Raw genomic sequence first — 26589 nt, forward strand, 5'->3', positions numbered from 1 at the left:
CTCACATCCTCCGGGGAGGGGACAGGGCTCCCAGAAAGCTGTCTCCCAGCCCAGGCTGTCGCCCCCCTCTCCCTCCCTACTCAAGGTCTAACTCGGGTCCCTCGCCTGCTTCCTGTGTTTACGCGGCGCTTTAGTCTCCCGGACTCGCAGAGTGAGCTCCAGCCCCGACTGGAGCTAGGCAGCAGCCGCGAGCGCAACCCCACTCGCGGGCTGGGGCGACGGGGGCTGGCGCGAGGCGCACGGAGCTCACCAGCTCTCCCCTCCCTCTCCTGGGACAGGAGGGGGCTGACTGGGGCGGCGGGGTCCGGGAGTGGCGGGGCTGGCTCTCATCAATTCTGCTGCCACCTAGTCTGCCGCCTGTCGGGAGGCGGGCGGGGGTGGGGCGGGAGCGCAGGCGAGGATTGAGACTCTTAAGTCAGGAGAAGTTTGCGCACAGCTTCACAGCTGGGCGAGCGCAGGAAGGCGCCGGGAAGGTGAGCCTCCCGGACTTTGGGAAGGGACAAAGCAAGCCTGGGGAAAGAACAGTTGTCTTTTAGCTGATAATACAATCTAGACTTGGGTCTGAACCATCTAAGACAGATTTAAAGTGTCAAAAAACCAGAAGAGGGGCGGAGAGGGAGGACAGAGACTAACGCAGTTTACTCTCACGTCAAACTAGGAAAGCCAGTCCCCCAGTCTCTGGGTGGGCTGCGCCGCGCGACTGGCGGCCTTCCCGGTTTGGAGAGGTGAGCACGTCCGCACCTCACCCTGCGGCTGACATCTTCTGCCCATGAGACGGGCGCTGAAGCTTGGACTCCTGAATCCCTGGAGCCACACCTGCGAACGCCCTTCGCTTCTATTGAGCTGTGCCCGGCCGCCCAGTGACAAAATTCCAGGTAAGGAGGGTCTGGAAATGAGCGGGACTTAAGGATTTGGGGTGTCCAAGGGATGTTTAACAGTGCAGGGGCGATAGGCACCTTGCTTTTTAATTATAGAACTGCGGTTTGATTGTGGTGCTTGAGGTTCTCATGTAGGGTCAGCTAGGTCTCAGACGCTTTACTTTACCCTTAATAAAGAAAAAAGAACAATAGGTGTCCTGGGAAGAGCCAACAACTTATGGTTTCGTATTGAAGAATCTTTTGATTTCTTGTGACTTTTACTATGTTGTTAATATCAATTTTCCCTCAAAAGTTTTATTCTCCAACTTACTGGGTAGGAAAACTACAGGGGATAAAGTTGTGAATTTTCCCAAAGGGTGTTTATTAACTGACAAACAGATAATACCGGCATCTATAAGATGTGTCGTGGTTGTTCTGGATACTGGAAATGAGCACAGTAGTGAATGGAGTTGCTTGTTAGGTCATGTTTTACAGAGAATTATTTTCCAACAATCATTTATGCATAGCAGCCATTCTTCACACCTATTAGGAAAAATATGTTGTGTGCATAGTTTCCAAAAGAGTACTATTTTTCATGATGCTCTTCCCAAGTCTGGGTGAAAGACATCAAGAAAAGCTGTGACAAATTAATTCCTTTTCTCAAAACATTCATTGTCCTTGAGGTCCAAGCCAAAAATCAACAATACAATTGAGATTAGTAAACTACCATACCGACTTTATTTAGCAAATCTACCTAAGCAAAGTTTTATATGAAAGCTTTAACCTAATATTATGTGATATTTGCAAGAAGAGAAGGCAGTGTTCCACTTGCTGATCTTCAGGAGACCCTAGTTCCTGGCTGTGGTTAACCAGAATCAAGTTATCTGTGTAAGGCTATTTGTTTAAATTATTCGGTGATTGAAAGTGAAATGTTCAAAATAAGTCAAAGTTTTACAAAGTAGTTCTTAAAGCTAATCTTTAAATTATAGAGTGTCCGAGTTTAAGTCTGTATTAAATGATCATAGAAAGCAAATATTTTGTGTATTTTGACCAGTTGGCTTACCATTAAGGACAAAGTAGGAATGCTTTTAGTGTTATGGAATTTATAAAGTGTAATTTCTAATAGCATATTGCTAGCCTATGAGTTCAGTAGTAAAAGAACTCAGCTTTAAAAAGTTGAGATTGCTGGTTATACACTAGTATTATAAGAGAAACTAAGGTGATTAGATTTGTAAAACTTTTACAGTTTAAGTTGATATTCTCAGTGGGAACTCATTTCTACTCAATATTTCAACATAGCTCAAAACATCCATTAGCCGGGATTTGTTCTGGTTGAATGCCTCTAACCTGTAGCTTATTTTATGAACTATAGCCCAAGACTAATATCTAGTCATATTATAAAATGTTCTAAGTTTATTCACTGGCTACATCAACACAATAAGTAAACAAGTAATCTTCATTATAACTAGTTTATAAGAACATATAAATAATCTTGGAGTTGTTTTGTTTCATGATTCTCAGAGTTAAAAAGAAATAGCTGATATAAATACTGCTTCTGTTTCTCATTTTGAAACCGGAGGTAATGATTGATGGTGGATGGAGAGCATTTGCTCTAATCAGTTAAAGAAAGGGAGCTAACTATTAGTTTAGTTGTGCCATGGCAATTCTGTTCTTGATGAACCTCTCAGACTCTGTCAATGTTAACATGAATGAAAATAATATCTATTGTTGGTTTTTATTAGAGTCCAAGTGAGATGGAAATAGGAGACGGGTAATGTTTTCAATGATAATCTAAACCAGTATTCTCAACTCGGGCTGCAAATTAGGGTTAAGAGGAGAACTTTCAAAAAATACGGATGCCTAACCTTATCCCAATTCAATTAAATCAGAGTATCTGTGGAAAGGGTCTGCAATTTGATGTATTTCTTTAGGTGATTGTAGTACGCAACCAGGACTGAGAGCCTCTGACCAAGAGGGTTTCCACCAGACTTGGTAGAACTCACTGATGTTGGAGGCTCTTGATAAAAATAAATGCTGTTTGTTATATTGCTGGTCAAATCGTTTTTTCTTTTTAAAAAAGAAACATGTATGTATAAACATATATATATATATGTATAACTTGATCTTACAATTAGAAGAAAAATATTTTAATATTTGATGTTAGATATTTAGACCATAACAGCTTCTCGGAAAAACATTTTTTATCCAGAAAACAAGCTATTGAGTTTGAAGTTGATCTGCCCAACCAGAAAATGCTTTAGTAAATGAACTCTAGCTTTGAGAGATGTTGAAAATAATACTTGATGAAACGTACAATTTCATCTCCTTTTGCTTAAGACCTGTATGATGTGTAAGGTACAAATACATACCCTTTCGAAAGGGAAGAAAGAGAAAAATAGCATCATTCCCCTTGGCACACTAACTACCATATACCCGGTGCTAATGATAATCTAGTACTTTTATAAAAATTATGTTTTAAACTAAGAGTAGCCTTGTGAGTTACATGCTATTATTATGATTTTATGTTTGAGGAAACTGAGGACCCATTAGGTTAATGAACTTGCTCAAAGCCACGAACCAAGTAAATTAAAAATATATTTGAACCCAGGTCTTTTTAAGTTCAATGATGGATTACATTACATATTTATATACATATTTGTATTCTTTACAACTTAACAGCAGCATTTATTTAAAGATAATATAAGTTAAGAGTACAAATTCTGTCACAGCTCTGCTTGAGTTTGACTTCTGGCTCCATAACTTTCTATCTGTGTGATTTGGGCACATAATGTAACATCTCCGTGCCTCAATTTTCTTTGTAGAATAAGAATTAAATAAGTTAATATTTGTAAAGTATTTGGGTAGATGTCTGATGCATGGTAAGTTCTATGTAAGTGTTACATATTTTATAATGTCATTCATTCAAAAAAATTTTGATTGTTATATGCCGAGCATTGCACTAAGCCTGAAGAGACATAGACAAATAAGTCATATCCCCATCCTCAAGGATGTCGTGTCTGGTAGAGAATGAGAAATACATAAGTAATCATCCCAATCAGGTATGGATCTTTCACTTAATTAAAAGCATCATTTATGTGACAACTACGTGCTTTTCAATGTGAATGTGATCTTCTAGAGCTTCATATAATGAGTGTTATAAAACCAAGTGATAAGATTTTGTGTTTTCATAATGATACTAACTTGTTTGCAATTCTAGTATCAAAACACAGAAAATCATATTAACATATGTTTCTGGCTTCCCTTATACGTTTAGAAAACCAGCAATATGGAGAGGTTTGAGGTCTTTAAATTTTTATGTTGAAAGTGAATCATGAAGATAGAACATTGGAGAAGAATCAGTAGAAAAAATGTTATCAGTATCTGTTGTTCAATACTTCTAACAGTAATTTTCTGGAATTGACTTTTCAAAAACAGTGTTGTCTGATTAGAATGTAGTTTTGTTTTGGTTTTTAAGAAAAAAAAATGTTTCAGGGAAGAAAGTGTGGATCACAGAATACAGAAAAATATCTATAATACAAGTTGGCAAGGCAACATATATCTCACTGAAGCTGGCGGCACTTCCCAGCCTATGCCTGCAGCTCTGCACAGCTGCCTGGTACCTCCGGGGTACCAGGGGATACCTGAGGTATAAGATTCTGTCTTTGTTAAAAATTAAAGTCTCGCTTTATTTGAAAAAATAGCATATAAATTGGTATTCTTTGTACCAGAATAACACATATAATCTAAACCCAAGGAGTTATTTCTCAAAGAAATAAAGTACCTGATTCAACGAAATATTTGACTATTCCATTTCACTAAAATTTATGTTTAACTATTTCAGTAAAATTTATGTCTTTCCTCTCTCTTATCAAGTCTCAGGCTACTTCCAGATTTTCCCATGGATGCTACATATTTCTTCCTCTAAGTATCACTGCCACACCTCTAGTTTAAGTTTTTGTTATCATTAATAAAATACTTATTCTCCTGATATTCAGTCACATTAAGCTTCTTTGTGCTGAATTCAGTATTATACAACATGGTTAGACTTGCTTTCTAATCTCTAATTTTGTCCCCTTCTTTCCATAATTGTTCAGTGATTGTCCAAGGACGGCAAGACTTAGAACTCCTCTTCAGCCCAGTATTTAAGATGTTTCATGGTATAATCGTAGCTTAGCTTTCCTATCCAAGTCAGGCAGAAAACCTCAACAGCTCCTTAATTTTAGTTCTGAAGCTGTAGTTACACTAGAAAAACTGACTCCTGATTTGGAGTCCATTCTTTACTTTCAACCCTGTGCCCTTGCGTGTCAACCTCAGTCTATATTCTTCTGCCTCAAAATCGATGTGTGTGTGTGTGTGTGTGTGTGTGTGTGTGTGTGTCCCTTTACATCAATGGTTCCATTGCAGAGCTGCTTTTCTTTGGTTTTCATGTCTCGCTGCAACCCTAGTCTCACTCCCTGCCCTTTATTTTTCCGGTAGTTCAGAATTCATCATTTCAAATCTTACCTTCTTCCATCCTTAAAATGTATTAATCATTCTCCCGTAACACATCTAACAAATTTCCATCTGAATAGCTTTGCTCATATTTTAAAACTCAATACATATGCACTAAGTGCCTATTATGTCCTAGTCAGGGGATATTGTGACAGATTACAGATCCTGCTTTCATGGGGACTGGAAGAGGCAGACAAACCAACAAACATTATACAGCCCTGTAGTATGTATTCCAGTAGAGAAATGCCGTGAGGGTGTCTAACCGGACACCTAACCCGGGCATCAGGGAAATTTTCTAGGGAGGTTACCCTAAAGGGGATATGATTCAGCATTGAAATGACAGAACAGAATGAGCTAGATAAGGAGGGGGAAAAATGAAGTGTTACAGGCAGGACACTAGATTGTGGCTTCAAACAACATGGTGACTTGGGGAAACCACAGGTATTTTGGTTGCCCCAGCAGGGTCTAAAGGACACAGATTATACACAAGGAAGCTTGCATGCCTACCATACTAAAGGGTTTGCATTTTATCGGGAAGATAGTAGATAGGGGTCCTTGAAGGAGTTAATATAGGTTTCTGAAATAATCAGATTTGCCATTTTGGTAGATCACTCTGGTGGAAAAATAAGAGGCATATTAGATTGAAAAAAGGAAGGATACAGATTAACTGGACACCTGCAGTCTTGCTGCAGTGACAGAGGGAAGAATCAATTAGGCCTCCTTGTTGGAGATAGAAAAGGGAAAAAAAAAAATCAGGAAATTACTTTAAAGGTAGATTTTGTAGGATTTGGTGAACTATGGAAATTAGAGGTGAGATGAAAGAGAAAAATTGTATGATGAATTCCAGGCCTCTTTCATAGATAATAAGAGAGATGTAATGTCATTCACCAAGTCGGGACGAGGAATATTTTGGAGAGGGAAGATAAATAGTTGAATTTGGAGGAAAAAAAAAATAATGTCTTTGGCTTATCCATGTGATGATGTTAAGTAGAAGTAGATATAGAAATTAGTGCCTCAAGAGAGAATTTCGTTCTAGAAATATAAATTTAACAGACATAGTGAATCTACTTCAGCTGACAGCATAGGAATAAAGCATATTATCTCTGGAGAAGTAAAAACAGGGAATAAAGAAAGAAAACATACAGGAAAAAAAGGTAGAAAATTAAAAGAAAAGTAAAACATCCTGGAAAACACAAATATTTAAAGGGAAATGGGAAATAATCCTGTAAAAAAAGACAGAGGTGAAAGACTACGGTGGGGGAGAGAGAGAGAGAGAGAGAGAGAGAGAGAATGTAATTTTATGGAAGTCAGGGAGGAGAAAGCGAGCACTCATGCAGGATGTTACCAGTAGATCATCAAGTGGGACAAGGACTGAGAGCTCACAATTGGATTTAATTGAGAGCAATTTTAATCGTGAGTTGGGTGGGGGTCGAGAAATAAATGTGAAGTGAGGAAATGGAGACACTGATTGTACACAATAATTTCAATCCTTTTGAGACGCCTGCCTTACTTTACTTTCCCTTTTTGAAAGGTGCAGTCTCCTAAAGCTTAACTTACATGCTGCTTCCTTCTTTTTAGCCTTTCCTGGACAGCGTTTAATTCCCCCAACCAAGATGTCATATTATATCATGATTGATATCTCTTATTTTAGAGTTTCCAGAGGTCCTGCGCATGTGAGCTGTGTGTTTTTGTATGTATGAATATATAGGTATATATTAAATACCCATGTATTATGTAAAGTATTCTTCTCTGTTGCTATGCATTCATTGAAATAATTTTCTCAATCTCTTTATTATGACAGTGTATTGGGGAAAAAAATGAGTTTCTAAGCCCTTGCCCTCAAGAATAATGATCTGGAAATTCTAGTATTTATGCATATACCAAATATTTCCCAGACTGTTTGTGTACTTAAAAGTTGCATAGAGCAGTCATAAAAAAAGGATGAGTTCATATCCTTTGCAGGGACACGGATGAAGCTGGAAACCTTCATTCTCAGCAAACTATCACAAGGACAGAAAACCAAACACGGCAAGTTCTCACTCATAGGTGGGAATTGAACAATGAGAACACTTGGACACAAGGCGGGAAACATCACACACCTGGGCCTGCCCGGGGGCTGGGGGCTCGGGGAGGGATAGCATCAGAAGACATACCTAATGTAAATGATGAGTTGATGGGTGCAGGAAACCAACACGGCAAATGTATACCTATGTAACAAACCTGCATGTTGTGCACATGTACCCTAGAACTTAAAGTATAATTAAAAAAGAAAAACCTTTTTATAAAAAAAAGTTGCATCGATAAATTTTTCAGGACAAATATAGCAATTTTTGAATCACAAATTATACCATTTTATACTTGTTTTATGGTGGTTTAATCTCCCTTTTGTATTGTAGATAGCTACCTGCTAATTTTTCTTATTTCTCTACCAGATTACAAAGGACAGAGTTATCATTTATTTCTTTGTCCCAGCACATCCAGGAGACTCTCTCTTCTCTTAGAGAAATGAATTAAAACTTCCCTAAATGTGTCCGTAAATAGAGTTCTTTTTTTCTCCTGCAGTGATTCTTGCCACACTGAGGCTTAAAGTTTTCTTGTTTTAAGGTATCAACTAGCTGTTTCCCCAGAGCTTTAAGCTATTTTTCTGTAGTACTTCCTCCAAACCAATAATTCATTCATATTCTTAACATCCATTCTTCTATTTTGGGTTTGAGTTGGTTTTCTTTAGTGAGCATTTAAAACATAGCACGCATATTCGGAACATAGCATTCAGTTTAATCATGCAGAACTGTTACAGCCCTCTGCTCTCTTAATCACAAAGTCATGCCTCTATTTCTCCTCTGCTTCTAGGACTAGGCTGGAGCTACTTAGGTGGTATTTCTGCCTCTTATAGGCAAGAAAAAAAACCCCAAAAAACATTTTTCCTTCTCATTTTCCCAATGTGGATCCAAGCCCTGAAAGCAATTAATCCTAAATTGTTTGAGTAGCTAATTTCTTCTCTAGTGAGGTGTTCATAAAGTCAACACAGGTAACAAGGGAAAAAGAAGGAATCAAGTTCACAAATATTAATAATTTTTAAAGAAAGCGTTGCTTTTTGAGATTTCTTCTCTAGTGAGGTGTTCATAAAGTCAACACAGGCAACAAGGGAAAAAGAAAGGAAAATTGTACTGCTGCCAAATTTAAATTTTAAATTGACTTGACTCATCCATTAATTAATCCAACTTCCAGCCTAATTATTTGTTTCTAACCTTAAGTCTGACTGACAGAATTCTTTCAAGTATAAGGATGTATCATAGAAAACATTGGTGTTTATGGACATTGGAATGGAATCTCTTTAGCCCAAGATTCACAGAAGTTCATGGCACAGGGTACATAGCAATGCAAATTGCTTTAGCACCTTCTTCCCTGGGCCTACTACAGGACTGAAAGGACAGAATGATATTAGACCACTTTTTCATTACTAACATCACATAGACTGCAAAGGTGGCACTAAAGCAAAATCCCAGCGAAGTGGTGAATGATCCTTGCTTGAGGGCCAATTTAGAAAAAAATAAGAATTTACTGGGTTGCTTCTTTTCCCATTCAAAATGAAAACGATTGTATTGCATCCCATGAGGAAAATACATATTCTTCAAATTAGATGTGTTATTTTAGTGAATACAAGGTCAATGAGAAACTTAGCGTTTCTTCTCAGCTACTGAAATATTAATATCTGGGCATATTCGAAGAGTAGCAATGTGGAGTCCACAAATATCAAAACTGGAAGCTATGGTCTGCATTTTAATTTGTTAAAGAGGCATTTCTAGTATTTGAAGTAATGCCATATATCTTCTTGATAACTAATATTTTACCCTTATTATTATTCAGGAGCCCAATGCATTCATTAAAGAGGAGACCATGGCAGAGATGACGTATTTTCCAACCAGGAGGTAATACTTCTGCCATGAGAACTCCAGCCTTCTGACTCCACATCTAGTGCTCTCCTTAAAGGAACTACAAAGCTGCAGGGAGCCATAAGTGAATGCAGAAAAATAGGTGCATTAATGTACTTATAGATGACCTCAAAGACAGTTAAACACATGAATAAGAGTGGCTCTGCATTACATTGTATAAGAGGCAGAACTTGTCTCTCGTGTCCCCTCCCCTTCTCCTAGTTTGTCCCGCACCTACCATTTTATATAGCATTCTCATTTATTCTAGAAGTTGGCCTTCCCAAGGAAAAGCCTCATTGTTTGAATCGTTCCACAATATCTCTCTCAACCCCCATTGCCCCTACTTCAAAATTAATTACTTTTATTTTGCCCTATTCCTACAACGCCTTTCTGCAAAGTAGGACATAGTGAAGTAAACACTGACTACCTTCAGGAAAAAAAAAAAAAATGGCTGTGCAGTGGCCCACTCCTGTAATCCCAGCACTTTGGGAGGCTGAGGCAGGTGGATTGCCTGAGGTCAGGAGTTCGAGACCAGCCTGGCCAACATAGTGAAACCCCGTCTCTACTAAAAATACAAAAAATTAGCTAGGAGTGGTGGTGTGTGCCTGTAATCCCAGCTACTTGGGAGGCTGAGGCAGGATAATTGCTTGAACCTGGGAGGTGGAAGTTGCAGTGAGCCAAGATAGTGCCATTGCACTCCAGCCTGGGCAACAAGAGCAAACCTCCATCTCAAAAAAAAAAAAAAAAAAGTGTATTATCAATATTAATGATATGTTCTTTGATCAAATGTGTTTGAGTCTTTATTCCTAAACTTGAAGAAGCTTTATACTAAACTTTAGCATGTTAAAAGTTTAATATCCACTGCCTCTAAGGTAGGCAGACCACTGTCATCTATCACTTGGACTACTCCAACAACCTTCCATCTGACCTGCTCGCCAGCATTGTGCCCTCCCCACACATTCACCACTTAGTACCTAAAGTACTCTCTTTCTGGTAGATTCTCGGAAATTAGATGATAGTGTTGACACTGATTGGAATATAATCTAAACAGACACCAGTGTGAAACTTTGATCAATCCCTGATTCCCAGAAATGTATAATTTCTACTTTCTAAAAAAAAGTAAGTTGTGAAAACTTTCTAGAAAACTCGGATATGAAATAGACATTGAAATATTTCAATAATAGCAATAATGGTAATAATAGCTAACACAGAGTACTTACTATGAGCCAGTAATTTTCTATGCCTTTTATCGATTTTAATATATTTTAATTTCACAGCCACCCTCTGAGGTAAGTACTATTGCATGCTTTTACTCACAAGGAAACTGAAGAACAGAGAGGTAAGTAACCTACGGAAGAACACGCAACTAATAAGATGGATTCGGAAATGAACCAAGGAGGTCTGACTCCAGTATGTAAGTAGATCAGAAAAGGGAAGTGTGCTCATTATAAATGCATGACAGCCAAAGCTCTGTTGTTAGGATATAAAATGTCTTTCAGTTTTGCATTTTGTGTGCCTTTGAGCAGCAGATCCGTGGATAGAAAGTCAAGAGAATTAAATAGTGATTTTTCTTATTTATTCTAAATATTAACCTCTGCAGCTGTCATGGGATATACTCAAGCTTATAATATTCCACTCTGCATTGTGGTTTACACAAAAGGGAAATTGTGCTTTGCCAGGTTGACATCCCATTCATAAAAATTAGAGTCAAATGCAAAAACCTAATCTACTTTACTGTTTTAAAGGTGCAATTTCTACTAACAAAATGCAAAATACAACTCTTAGCAAAACATGGCTTTAAATAGAATTTCAAAACTATACTTTGATTACTTACATGAAAATTAGTCAGAAACCCATGGTATGTGTGGTTTTAATAATGTGGAGAGAAAAAGAGTGGTCTAAAAATGGCAAGAAAAAAATACATTGAATTTTAATTAGGCTAAAAATAGTCAAGTTTCCTATTCACTCACTTGGAAATGATAAACTTTCCAAGATCTATTTTGGAGCATGGCGACTCTTTTCCATGTGTTCGAAATGGTCTCATTTCCCTATATGATGACTACCTTGGCAGTCTGTGTACTTGTGCAATGGGAGGGATCTGTTCTGATACTCAAAGGAAACTTTGTGTGTACTTCCATGTTCAGGCTACACAGCCTTTTGCAAGTGACTTTTATTTACTATCTCTGATATTTTTAAATTTATTTACCATATTTGAGGTTATTTTCTTTTCTAATTTAATTTTAGCTCTTTTGTTTACTGTTTTTAAATTTTTCATACGTTCTATATTTGCACATGCTTTAGTCTAAAGCTCTTTCCCTTTCATTGCTCCAGCTCATTTTAAGAATAATAAAAGAAAGAATATTGATCTCAAACCTTAACTGCTTACGTTAGATTATCCAATTTCCCCATGAATTAGAAAATTGTTAGGATATTCTTTATTGAAGAACCAAGATTAGAGTAATACAGGCTGATTTTATCTGTTTGTTTTATTCCATCACTGTCTAGAATCTTCCAACAGGCCAGATTTTGCCCCACATTAAATAAAAGGGAGGTTTGGGTTCCAGATATAACCGCAGTGATGACTAGTGGGCAATAGGTGTGGGAGATAAATGCACCATGGTTGACTCCTAGAATTGTCCAGGACACCTGAAAATATGAGCTTATGCAGGAGAGAAAGCAAGTATATCTGGTCTTACCATCATTCATATCCAAGCTGAAGGTGTTTTTAAAATTATAATGTCTTCATTGTTTTTTTTTTGTTGTTGCTGTTGTTCCTTTTTATAATACTTGTAAGTAGAGCTTCAGAATAGATATTGGTCAGTCTTTAAGTGAAAATCATGTATATGTTTTGCTTTTAACACTATTATCAGGCTTTTGATACATGCCAAGTTATGTACAAACATGCATTACCTCATTTAGGCTCCACAGCAACTCTGAAAACTAGGTACTTTATCTCAATTTTACAGAATATGAAGACTGAAAATCAAAGAAGCTAAATAAATTAATAATCATATGAAATAAGAATAACAATAATAATTACTAATAATAGTGTTAAGTTAAATTTAAAACTAACATTTATTGAGGACTTAATATAAAGATTCTTGGATGAATCATTCCATTTAATTTTCGTAATAATCACATTATTATGAGACTTACCTGATTTATTGTTATATCCATTTTAACTCCAGGAAATGATGAGGCTTAGAGACATAAAGATCATACAAGCAGAAGCAGCGGTAGGATTTAAACCTAAAATACCTAACTACAGAGCTCACGGTCTGAATCGCAGTCCTATACTCCTACTAAAGACAGAGCACACATTCTTATTCAGGGCCTGTTTGCTGAACAGCCTGTGATTTTTCAGGGTCTCAAACAGCTTTTAATCTAAAACAGTGGTTCTCAAATGTGGTCTAATGATCCATGCTGATCCATGACAGGGTTTCGAGATTTCACTGTCTGGCAGCAAAATAAAAAGATAGAAGATAATTTTAAGAGTTTTTCTTACCATTAAGTATGTTCAATTTAAAGAATCACACTTGGTTCTGGGATTATATCCTTCCTTTTCTGGATCAAAAATATCCCTTCTTTTTATCTAATGATGGTGATAGTTGATGATAGTATAGTTTTAAACTTTTTTAATTAAAAATTATAACTTTCTTAACCATATGTCCCCTGCCTCACACTGTGGACAACGGAGAAGGAATTGTATTTATTAATTGGAAAATTTAAAAATCTGGGCTCTTTTGAAAAAGCAAAAATGCTCTTAGGGAATGAAGGGTGGTACCCAAAGCAACCTCTGTAAGAGTGTCCAAGATTAAGCCTTATGCTAGTCAGTACCATTTTATGGTTTTTAAGGAATTTTCAATGATGCAGGTTACACTTGAAAGAAAATGATGTTATTAGTGTGTAAACATATTTTTACAGAATAGCACTGTTCAAATACAAAACACTTAAGTTTTGGCTGAGTCATGTGCCTGCAACCTACTAAGTGCTTTCACATTCAGCATCTCATTGGATCTGCACCCAACATTCCGTGACACAGTGCTACTGTAACAGAAAGGAAATGCAACAGGACATACTTCTTATTAGTATTATTCAACCTCTCTTAGCCTCAGTTTCCTTTTAGGAATGAATTGTTTCTATCTTAAAGGATTATTTCATGGATTTTAAATAATGTAGGAAAACTTTGGTCATGGCACAAGGCTTATAGCAGTCAATAACTGCTATCTATTGTTGCAATTATTATGATCCTCATTTTACAAATGAGAAAACTACAACTCAGATTAAAGCATGAGTCAAAGTAGTTCATCTGGTTAAGTGATGAAGTTGGAGCTTGAGACAAATTCTATCTGCATCCCCCAAGTTTCTTTTGGTTGTCACTCACCCACAGTTCTATATGAATCCCAAACCTTCTCTTCACTATCCCACACAACAATTTTAGTAATGGTTAGAAGCTGAGAAATGCCACTGATCTAAATGTGCCTCCACCATTCTGTAGATATGTGTCTTTGATGTCTTTGTCCACATGGTCACAGCAAATAAACTTTTAAGTAGAAAAATCAAATAAAATTTAAAATGATTCATTGTACATATCAATCCAATAAAAGTTGCATTAGAACAAATAGACGTATAAATTAAAATTGTAAAGCTTTTCAGATAATCTGAAAAGTAGGATCCTACAGTGCATAAAGGAGGCTGTGGCTGAAGGTCACCAGTTTAAGGGAAGATAAAATTTGAAGGTGGACCAATAATTTTTATATCTATAAAAGATACCTCAATGTATAATAGGTGCATACCAGCAGATATATTTTTCAAAATGGTTAGATACCAATAGTCAGTGTGCTTATTTATGTTTATTTTGTTTTTGGTTTAAATTACCTGGAGAGTGACATCATCTCTCTAGGGTAGAACATTGTTTTAATTGTCAATGGAAAATTAGAAAAAGTGGACATGTCACTGATTCCTTAGTTAAAAACTTTATTTTCATCATAATTCTAAAGAATAAAGAGTTTCTGTCTTTTTAAAGAGAAAGCAGAAGTATGACATAGTTCAGTTCTCAGAGGGAGAAAATGAGGAAGGAAAAACAATCTCTTTTCCTTTCTTTCAGAGGGCTTTATTTTTATCTTACTGTAACATACTTATTAGGGTCCCATCTCTTGTTTTGAGCTCATCAGAGATTTGGATTTTAAATAGTTGTTTCTAATATATTCAGAGACAAGTAAATACTGAATATACATGGTGTTGTGAGAATGAGCATCACAAACTTAAAGGATTTAACAGTTATTAAGTTTCATACCTTACTGTTATTTAGGGTGCAAATTTGCAGCAGAGAGATTGTTACATGTTTTGTCAGCCACCAGACAGAAAGGATAACAAAGCCCCGATCTCCAAAGGGAAGTTGAGTTATAAGACACTGGAATACCACTGAGAAGTATGAGAGAGTGGGTGGGAGATAATGTTTGAGAATCTCTTTTGCTGCCCCCAATTTATGAAAATGGCTTGAAAATATTTACAGTAAAAGACCGAAATATTTCCTCAAAGATTAGCTTTGCTCCATTAAAAGTAATGAGTAGAAATATTAAAAAAAAAAAAAAAAAAAGTTTTAAGTACCTGAGTATCTTGCCAGCAACTTAACACTACTGTTAAAAGTGAGGAGAGACACAGCTTTCATCATTGGGACTGCAGGTTTATTTCAGGTAATGGAAATATTTTGGATGAAATAAGAGATTGACTAATGACACAAATAAATCATTCTGCTAAGCTACAAAAGGTCGAAGGTCTTTGTACATAACCCAGGAGGGTGTGAAAGGCACTTTTTAATAGGCAAGCTGTAGAAAACCAGATTGGCCTGGTTCTGCCGAACAGCAATCATGTAAACTGATTTGTTGCATCTTTGGGACTGATGGGAGGGAGTGGAAAAGTTTTGGTTCCTCAGTATCTAATTAAGCAGGGCTGTCCTTTGGACAGCCTGGTTTCTGTGCCTGAATCTGGGTAAGAAAAAGGTGTGGTAGAAGCTTGCCTAATGTGCCTACTGATTTTTAAAGTTACAATTTGCTGCCAGTCTTACCATATTTTCTCAAATAATTTTTCCCACTTCCCTTTTATCCTCATGACATGGAAGTTGATGACAGGGACAAGGATTTTTTGTTATTTGACAGATTTTTAAACCTTCCATGTCATCCCAACACACTGCTCTCCTTGCTGTACTCAAGTGGTGGTTTTCTCACTTTAATCAGCAATGGAATCACCCGAAGAGCTTGTCAAAACAGATTGCTGGCCCCACTCCCAGAGTTTCTGATTCAGTCTAAGGTGAGGCCCAAGGATTTGCATTTCTAGTAAGTTCTCAGGTCATTTTGATGCTGTTGGTCAAGCTATCAAACTCACATTCCTTCCTAGGGATTTCATTTGACATACTCTCTTCCCCATCCTTTCCACAGTTCAAGGGGTTTTGAGTGAAGCATTTCAAATTCTTTGCTTCATCACTACCCATGTTTCTAGTATTTTCTTTTCTTCCAGTAATTTCTTTCCAATATTCCAAATTTATATGAGACAGAACTGTATAAATAAGGAAAAAAAAAGTTGCTTTTTTTCATTCCAGTTAAATGATGATAAATACAATAAAAAGAGTCTTTATTTAAATGACTATCAAGAACAGCAAGACATGTGAAACCTACCTTTTTCCTCTCAATATCTCTACTGATTCTTTGAGAGATACAGAGAAATAATGAAGCTCTATTTTCTTCAAATGGCATTCTTCTAACTCACTAAAGGTGCAAGTTCCAGGAAATATTTTTTCTTTCTAAAACAAATAGCAGAGTAAATAATGTCATTTTAAATAGTATAAATAAATAAACATTATCAAACCATGGTATACAAAGAAATAAAGATTCTACCAATATGACTGCTTTGAAAGCTACTACTACTGGAAAAATAATTTTATAAAGCACAAGAATTGTATTTCTTTCTGAAAATTGGATACAGGGCAGTAGGTAGAAGGGTATTTATATTTTTGTTTTATATTGTTTTCTGTATTCGTGATTAATTTCATCAATAAGAATTTTTAAGGAACAGCAAAAAAATAGGTGTTAAAAAAGACTATGAGATTTAAGTTTGTTTATTCAACTCACCTAAATTGAGTGCCTAGTCTGAGCTAAGTATTATTTTAGGCAATTATAATAAAGACAAGGTGACATTTCCCTGAAAGCCTCTAAAGCACAAACTAGGTAATAAGCAAATAAACAAATATAACTAAAAGATTAAAAGGAGTTAGGGTCTTGCTTTTTCAAGGGTCAAAACATACCATGAAGCTGAAATAGCTAAAGTACTACAGTACTGACACAGAAACGGATAAATATATTAAGGAAACAAAATAAAGAGTCTAGGAACATATCAGAATTTAGTATATGATAACATTGGCATTTTAAATCAGTGTCAAAATGACAGAAAATTCAAAACAGATATCTACCTTCTATCATACTCAGAAACAAATATTGATATACTAGGAGAAATACAAGATGATATATTTGTTATAATCTAGGTGTTATAATCATAAACATAACACAAAACCCAAAAGCCAAAAGATAAAGAGAGAATGAAAGACTTGACTATATCTAAATATAAAATTTCTATATGGTCATAATTTCTGAAAATAGTAATACTCCAACTAATAGCATAGAAAAAGTATTCACAATGTATAGAACAAATAATATTCATTGAACACATATTCTGTACCAAGCACCATTCTAAAAATTTACAATCACCGTGTTATTTTTAAGACTTAAGAAAAAAACTACCATTTTTTCTTGCATATGTTAATTAGCTTGATTTAGCCATTCCACAATGTATACATATATCCAAACATAAAGTTGCATACTATAAATATATATATAATATTAATTTGTCAATTTAAAAAATTTTTAAAGAGATAAAAACTATCAGATGTGTACTCTTATTATCCTCGTTTTATACATAAGCAGCCTGAGAATTGGAGACATTTGGTAAAGTGCCAGTCATCTAGCAAGAAAGAGGCAAAACTGGGATTCAAATTCAGATCTCTCTGATTCCAAAGTTATTAAACACAGAGGTAAAAAGAGTTTCTACAAATTCAAAATAAGAAGGACAAAAAGTAGGAAGTCATGGAAGATGAACCAAATGGCCAAGGTAGTTATGATAAGACATTTAGCCTCACTAATAATCAAAGAGAAGCAGAAAATTTAGTATTGCTTGTGAAAATTACAAATCTTAAATGCTTCGGCCCAGCATTTCTACATATTTTCTACCCTACAGAAATGCGAGTCTTTCTGTACTTATCTTTAGATGCATCTAGAATGTGCTTTGCAGTATCATTTGTAGTATTTCAAAGATGGATATTGCCTAAATGCCAATCAATAGGGAAATACTCAAATGTATTATGTCATACACCTATTTTAAAAGAATGAGGCAGATCTATATATACTGACATGAAAATATGGTCATCATATATAAGTAAAAAGAAAGTTTCAGGACAATATATAGAGAGAGGCAAAAAAGATCCTGTTGTATAAAATTATACATTCTACACATGCCTATGTGCACAGAAAAATATCTAGAATGGTAAACCTCAAATTGTTAACTGTTTCTACTTCTGAGGAGTTATGTGGGAGATGTAGAATGGGTATGAGGGAAAACTTTTACACATAAAATAAATTACAAAACAAAAGTTATCTCCAGTTTAGATTTCATAATTTAAAATACATATTTTGTTAAAGGTAATCAGAAAAAAATATATAATGGAAAATATTTTAAAGCAAATTTTAATGAAAAAGTGAAAGACATTTAAAGACATTTGAACTCAAACACTGTAGACCAGTTGTTCTTGAACAGGATCTCAGAATATTGGGAAAATACTTCTCACTTATATCTGACTCAAGAGTATCAGTGCCCTTTAGTGTCAGGCTTTGCTTTCATGCCAATATCAGGCCACTGACAATGAGGTCCATCCAAATTCCATTTGTTTTCTTTCTGCATCCCTACTCTACTGTTTTTAAGCAAACACTTGCCCCGGGGAAAAAAATTCAAGTATCCCCAAGTATCTTGATGACTTAAGGGTAACCTTAATGGATTCAGAAATAATTCCATGGCCATATTCATTTAGGAACTGTTTGCAGGATGCCGTGTTTGGTTAAGGGAAGCCACACAGTGTGAAATATCTGTCCCAAGCAATTGCTATTTGAGTCACCTCAGTATCACAGAAGAGCTTTACTCTTTTCATTGTTGTTCTAAAAGACCTCAGTGAACATGAGTGTTTTCATTATAATAAAAATAGAGCAGAAAAACTTGTTCATTCATAAATGCAATAAATATCTGTCCACTGATTATCCCAAGTATAGTTTCCTTCCTATCAAGTTCTTGTTTATTAAGACCTGTTTTTAAAAACATGATTTCAGATTATATGTTAGCTTTATGTTTCTACGTGTTTTAATAAACATATGATAAACTCAGTGCTGTGCTTAATCTATGCCACTTTGAATAATTGCTGGACTGTACCAATAAACTATTTACCAAGTTTGGAATTCAATGTTTCCCATTTGATAAATGTTTGAAAGGTTAAATCCTTTCAAAACAACTGGAAGGTAGACATCATTCAAAATGCTTAGGTTTTTTTGTTGTTGTTGTTTTGTTTTGTTTTGTTTTGTTTCCTTCTCCATAAGTGACTTTTTGCAGTTTAAACCACTATCAAATTCATTTTGGCTGCTAACTCTAGTCCTTTCCTGTCTATTCCAGATGACCCCAGGAGTATGCAGGCTTGTTATTTCTTCCCTATAGCTAGTTTGAGAGTAATAAGTCAGTCTTTTTCTAGCATACCCATAGTCCCTCAGGACTCTGCATTAACCGTACCCACACTGTTTCAAGCACAGAAATGATAGGGCATTGCTGAAGCATGATCAGGTAAAAGTCCGCTTTCAGCTACCAAACCCTGACCTCCTTTTATTCATCCAAGGAGTTCTCCAGTGCTGTGCAGAGGACTGACACATGAGTAGTATGTCTGTTTGACATCCCCTGTCATCTGGCTGCGACCTGCCTACACAGAAGTTCCCAGCAGCCCTCAAGCCCAAGGGAGATGGAACCTGACAATTCCCTGTAACCAGCACCACCAGTCCCCTCAGTGTAGCAGTTCAGTACACAGACTCTGGAGTCAGAGATTCTAAGATCAAGTCTTGGTCTTGCTAGTTACTGCAAACATGGCCTGCAAAAAAACAATTTGATTTTCTCGTGCTTCAATTTTCTCACATAATCAATAGGGACTATCCTAGCTCTCAGAGTTACTGTGTCAATAAAGACTGAATGAGTAAGGTTCTCAGCACATGATTAGTGCAGAATAAGTGCTCAAATAATGGTATTGTGTACTTTCTAAAATGACATGTACATATAATATATATATGGCCTGGCAATTTGAACATCTATCATCTTTACCTTCAGAATTCTGCATTTATCCCATCCTGGAAAATGGGACTTCCCTTTGGAACATAGTGCTTAGATTAAACTGGAAATAAGCCTGCTAATGGGTCTTAAACTTTCTGCTCTTCCCAGTGTGTTATTGCTGGACTCTATATTGCTATAGTCCTTTCTCATCTCTCCCTTCCGTAGGTTTAGCTACCTTGTTCTCACAACCAGAAAGGGTTGTGATCAGTATAAATCTCTTGTTGGAAATGAATTATGACAGTGTTAACTTTGAGGTGTTAATCATTGAGGTGTTAATCATTGAGTGTTAATCATTGAGGTCACTCATGCTGTCTAGCTTTTATCTTCTTTGATCTCTTTCCTTTCTTCAAGGAAAGTTTGCATGTGTAAGATGATTCTTATTCTATAAGGAATAGAAACAGATATATTCTAGCAAGTGTTGAAAACCTTACTTGCCAAACTCTAGGAAATAGAATTTCATGAGAAATAAATATATTGTCTAACACATGACTTGTAATAGAAATGATGTTTCCAACAAGGCATATTTTATACACTAATTTTCATGATAACAACTTCTCATATAAAAAAATAAACAGACAAAAGCAGTCTTGTAGTAATTTGACAAGCCCATGTGAAATGTCACAGCAAAGCAAAAAGTGGAGTACATATAGCAATGGAAGGTTTAATCTCTGACCCTGACAAGTTTAACAGTTAAAGTTTAAATCCAAATTTCTTAAACAAACTTACAAAAGCAGAAATGACAAATAGGTTTCTTTTCATTGTCTACTCTAGATCTCTGCTTTGAGAAGGATGCTGAGGTCACATTTAAGTGCAGTGGGATTTAGTGGCATGTTAGAAGACAGTATCTATCATGGCAATAGAGTGGGATGTGATAGGATTTGTATCATGTAGTTACCATCCCTGCTTGCTTTTGGATCACACAGACATCCTCTTGTATACTCAAATACAATATAAATTTGTGGAGAGGGAGAAGACACTAACATTTGGTGGAAGAGTACAGAAGATTAGTCTGAACCAAGCGCTTTTCAAAGCACTTCAAATGTGCTAATCCATAGAATCATCATAATAAACACTATAAATATATGCTGTTATTAGCCCCATTTTCCAAATGAGGACATTGAGGCACAGAAAACATTAGTGGCTTGCCCAGGTGATATAGTTAATAATGATAATGAGCAGAGCTTATTGACAGAGCTGTCAGGAAATCTGACCCCACTCTGTGTCTTTACCACTTGTATTAATCTGCCTCCAAAGTTTGTTGTGCCAAAAAAAAAAGGGGGGGGTAAGTTTTCATTAACATATTTCTACGGCATGCGTTTTGTAAACCTAGCACCACAGAATGCTCATGTAACAAGGGATCTTGCTCATTATCTGGACCAAACTTCCGTCTGTTAAAGGATCCTATCCTTAATACCCAGTACCTCCTCAGGATCTCCCGGCTCTTCCCTTGTTGAGCAGCTCTGGAAACTCTTTGACGTATTGAACCAAAATCTCCCTCCCTCTGGTTCGCACCTTTGATGGAGCAACACAAACCAATCTACACTGTCTTCCACAGGATGACAATCTACATCTTGTCAGTGAAATATCTCCACCATGCGTGAAATTTGATGAGAAAGGAGATAGCAGATTTTTTAAATAGCCCATAATTGAATAAAAGCTCATTTTATTTGAAAACTTTTTCCCCCTAAAATAACATGATGTATTTCGAAAGGAGAAGGTGTGAGTTCAGGTGTCCATTATGTAGCCAGACAGATGGATATGTTGTTGTTTTACCATTGCCATAGAAACAAGTGCTATGTTTATCTCATCCAGTGAGGAAGAATTTCTTGGGTCTTTCCCAAAAGTTGTGACATGTGCTACACTGAATATGGTCCACCATGTCCATCTGGACAAAATAAATCCCCTTTTTACTGGGGAGGAGTGCTACATAGGGAAGAGGGGAACTCTACTTGAGCATTTCTTCCTATGAGCTCTGTCAATTTCTTGTTATTTGAGATTCACAAATTATCTTTAACAATCTATTAATGTGCTATACTCATGTTTGGAGATAATGCTAATTATCAAAGAAATTAGGTGTCTAGTTCTGTCCTCTAGAGAACATTGGAAAAGGCCAAAGAGGAATAATTACAGAGATGTGGTTTAATATAAAGGTTTTATATCAAACCTGATTCAGCCATACTCCTGGCTGTGAAAGTGGCTTTGTAAAGATGGTGCTGAATAAAATATAGCCAATCAATGGGTTCATAAAGATCAGTCCTTGACCTTAGTTTTAGTTGAAATCATATTTGTAGGCCCATTCATTTGTATACCAATGAAGCTGAATCTTAGCTTTAAATGACTTAACATAAGACCTGAAACAGTGTGGCCTGGGAAAGGGCATCACACAAACTATCAGGACACCCGAGTTCCATCTCCAGCTCTGCCAACAGGTTTTGTGACTTTGCTAAGCTCATAATATTTACTGAGCAACTGTTTGGCTTTGAGAACTTTAGCTAGGCATTTTACCTTATTTAATTTTCATAGCCACTTTGTAAGTTAGGTAACCCATTTACCTTGTACAGATGAGAAAATTTAGTCTGAGGGGCTAATTAACAATGCCCAAGATCACTCAGCTGATAAATGGCAATGCTAGAATGTGATGACTCAAGCTTTTCTCTGCATTAAACTATTTCTATCCCTTCACTTCCTGAGTTTTAGTGTACATCTTCGTAGCCACAAGGTCGACATGCTCTGCACATTCTTTGCCACTTTGACATTCTTTGATTTCAGGGTAAATATTTCAATATAATGTCCTGTTCTTTTTATTATGGTTATCCATTTCACTGCTGACAGACCTTTTTCTTAAGTTGTGTCATCTATATTGAAAATTTATCTCAATCATATTTACCAAAATATGAAATCTCTACTTAGATAGACTTAACACGCTATATCATCAGGATATAATTTCACATTTGTGAGATCTGTAAAATAAAGCAAAATACTGCAGAATTTGACTCCTACAGTCCAAAACTACAGATACCTTTGCTGACGGTAGAGGTCACTGGCACCTTCCATTCTCTCCACGCAGGAGATGCTCCCCACAAAGGGTGGTTCTCAAATTTGTTTCCCAAAGGGTCAGAGGGTGGTAGACCAGAAGCTCCTACAAGATTTTACCAAACTCCTCTTTACTTTTGCTGTCACTTTTGACCTAGTGCCTACAAATAAAGTTATTACTGTATTTGTGGAAATGGAACCCAAAACAACTGGCACTAAAAAACCCATGAAGAAGTTGTTGTTATGGTTGTTTGAACATTTAAGAATTGATAATGAGCATATGAATCATGGCAGCAAAAAGCCCTCAGTAATAAATAGGGGCATCGCTTGTTAAATGAGTTGAGAAAGTTTTACCCAGAGCTTCATCCCTAACAAAGGCTCTTGGAACCCTCCCTGATGAAGTACACATTTCAAGGTCTTGAGCGCATTTCTTAGGAGCTGACAAGTTCTCCATTAGGTGGCGCAGTGTTAACACTCTGTTAATGGCTTTTTGCCTTTTTTAAAAAGAATTTTCTTTAACTTGTTTGAAAATCTCAGGACGGACATGCTTTTATACATGGTGTTTTCACATACACTCAGCATATTTACTCCATTTGTAGAAATATATTTTGAAATTAAGTAATTTGCAAGTTTTTATATCTTGTTTTGTGTTGGTTTGCTAATTTTAGACTCATTCATAATGCCTTCTTCCTTCAAATATTTAAATTATACATGTCTAATTATTTTTTCCTTCTCAGAGATAAGTAGAAGCACATATAAATTTAAAATATACCTTTAAATATTACAGATGTTTTTAGTAAACTTGGAAGTGAAAATTTGTAGAAACAAGAATATCTGTGTTGGATTGCTAGAAGCTGGTATCACAGGTGCACTATTTGCAGTTGAACCATAGTAGTAGCTAAGTAAACAACAAGAAGGTCACATGTACAAATTATGCAGATGATTCAGACAAAAACATCAATGCATTTTAGTTATTTGAATATATCAAGTAGGTTTTTTGTCATTGCATTCAGATATTGTTCTTGTCTGATACCCTTTAGCAATTGTCACAAAACTCTCTCTCTCTCTCGTGTGTGTGTGTGTCACCCAAATGGAAATGCTTGGTTGTAATTATCGTGAATTCTAAAAATACTAAAGCGGCCAACATTGACCAAATTGACAAGACAATTTTCTTTCCCTTCCCCCGCCCCGCGAGACGGAGTTTTACTTTTGTTGCCCAGGCTGGAGTGCAATGGCATGATCTCTGCTCACTGCAACCTCCACTTCCTGGGTTCAAGCGATTGTCCTGCCTCAGCCTCCTGAGTAGCTGGGATTACAGGCATGTGCCACCACGCCTGGCTAATTTTTTGTATTTTTAGTAGAGACGGGGTTTTGCCATGTTTACCAGGCTGGTCTCGAACTCCTGACCTCAGGTGATCTACCTGCCTCGGCCTCCCAACTTGCTGGGATTACAGGAGTGAGCCACCATGCCCGGCCTAAATTGACAATTTTCTTCACTAACTTTTCTTTAAAGGGAAAACAAAACGATATACATAGAATATGTAGTAAATGCCATCTAACCAAGTCATTATTTTTAAAAATAAAGCTGATTAAATATTCTATTCTAAATTAAAAAAGATTCCACCTCATATTTTGACATATTGTTGTATTTAGTTAAGGTGCAACAAATGATGAACTCTTATCATTTATGTTCTGAAGCAAATTATTGCATTTAATTATATTGCCAGTCTGATCTCTTCAGAAGATGAGATTTTTAGTGATTGAAACTGAATTGCCTATTTGTGCTCCCTATCGGCAGCATGCGGTCATTTTGGATAGGTTAGCTCCCGGATAGCATCTCTTGAATGCACTTATTATGGTAATGTTTTCACACTGTTCATGGTGTTTACGTTTCAGTTAGGTTACAAAGACACACAGCTGCCCCATTGGCTTTGCATTTTCCATTAATTTTATTTAATAAGGTCTTCGTCAAGCCCTGACCCCTAATAGAGGAGGCTTATCTAGTTGGATTGCTTGAATGAATTTTAAAATCAAGGTCTCAATGTTTTTAATTTGATGTTTTCATTTTTGATACCTTAACCACAAATCCTAACCTAAAATTATTCTCCTAGGAAACTTTCTATGGAAAATCATGATTAACTTCCTCTCTTAGTCTCCAGGGCAATTGTCTTTATGTTATTTAACAACAACTTCCTAAGCTGAGTATTTTAAATGGTTTACAAATTTAGAATGCTCAGGAAACTGGAAAATTCAGTAGTTGAAAGGATCTCATTCTCCCTTTTCTATCAGATATCCCTTTTTTTCTCTCTACCTTCCCTAGTTGAGAAAAGGGAATAGACTTGAGAACTAAGATAATCATTTGAAAAATATGTTGTTGCCCTTAGTTATTTAAAAAAAAAAAAAAAAACAGGTCTAAGAATACTTTCTCGTCATTCAGATTTTAAGATTCCATCTGAATAAAGAGTTCAGCAGCTAAAATAATAAATGGTGATTATCCAACCCCTCCACTGTAAACATGAGAACATGAAGTCACAAAAAGCTAAATGATCAACTAGACATCCTTCTTTGAATAATTGGCAGAAACTTAACAGTTAGAAATTCTATATCTTTTTTTGTCATATGCTGTAACTATATTTCCATTTGCCTTCCCAAAAATAAAGAAATAACTTAAATCCAACATAATACCTTTTTCCTTGAAAATTTTTATAATCACAGCATTACAATTCTCAGGGAAAAAAAGAAAAAAAAACTGTATAAAAATTTAAACCTTAATAAAAGTCCCAGGGAATGAAACTTTACATTCATAAACACACACACACACAAAATTCTTCTGGATTGAATTATTACAAATATTATCAACTCACAATTGGCCAAGACAACGTAACTACATTATGAATTCTAATAATTCGTAAGTATTTAAAGTAAAACTTTTTTACAAATGCTTCTCTTAATGAGATCAGTGAAGTATTTTGTTTTGGGTTTTTCTTTTCCTGTTTTTCTTTATTTTAACTAGTTCATGTATTCATGCTCAAAGATTATATTTTGCTAGAAGTACACAAATATTACCCTCACTTCTATTCATAATTTTGTTTTTTCTGACCTCAGTGCTGAAAAACATGTTTATATTAAAAGTAGGTGAAATTGGAGTTTTATTATAGTTATTTCCCTCGGTTCTATAAATTCCTCCCTAGTTATATGTCAAAAATCACATGATGATTGATCATTAAGAATTATGTGTAATCCTTTTTCAGCTTAACAACTTATTTAGATCCTCCTATAATTTTGTTGAAAGCAAAGAACTGGAAACCACCAGACTTGCAAAAAGCTTTGTTAACCGGTCATTAGAGTCGTTCCCTTTGCCAACAAGCCCTAGTGTTGGAGCCAAGAGGTTCTTTATCTCCCAAAAAGATGCTCTATCCAAGATGAGTGAGAGGTGGGCTTTTGTGTTTTGTTTGTTCTTTTGTAAAGTGGGAGAAGGGTGTTTATGAACAGGAGTTAGAGAAAAGAGAGCTCCTCATACCTCAGACAAGTTGTAAGACAGATCAGTCTTAGGAAAGATAATATACAGAGATTGAGAACCCAATAACTGAAACTCAAAACTACTCATATGCCCTCCCCCTTAGAAAGAATTTCCATAGACAGGGTTATGTGTATACTTATTTGAAAACCACTGTTTTAGGGAAGTCTCAGGGAAGCAATGTTCTGAAGCATGAGGAGTGTGGCCTTGAAATAAACATCTGTTCTTATGTTTAAGCAATCAGGACAGTTCCATAAGCTCCTTTTTTAGGGGCAAACTACCCCCTGTACAATGTTCT

General features: G+C 36.0%; 1 protein-coding gene across 2 annotated transcripts in view; it reads left to right on the forward strand.

The window, feature by feature from the left end:
- The first annotated feature begins 434 nt into the window (after window positions 1-434).
- Window positions 435-26589, forward strand: part of CALCR (calcitonin receptor) — a 150457-nt gene continuing 124302 nt past the window's right edge. Inside the window, exons 1-2 of one of the 2 annotated variants that reach the window (XM_025379944.1) lie at window positions 435-473; window positions 659-875. In XM_025379944.1, the coding sequence (XP_025235729.1) occupies window positions 770-875 (106 nt within the window). In that variant the 5' untranslated portion in view covers window positions 435-473; window positions 659-769. Of the gene's footprint in view, window positions 474-658; window positions 876-14681; window positions 14977-26589 lie in introns of those variants that run through there. The other variant, XM_025379945.1, reaches the window with a different exon arrangement.

The sequence above is a fragment of the Theropithecus gelada genome, chromosome 3 (assembly GCF_003255815.1).
Source record: "Theropithecus gelada isolate Dixy chromosome 3, Tgel_1.0, whole genome shotgun sequence".
Taxonomy (NCBI): domain Eukaryota; kingdom Metazoa; phylum Chordata; class Mammalia; order Primates; family Cercopithecidae; genus Theropithecus; species Theropithecus gelada.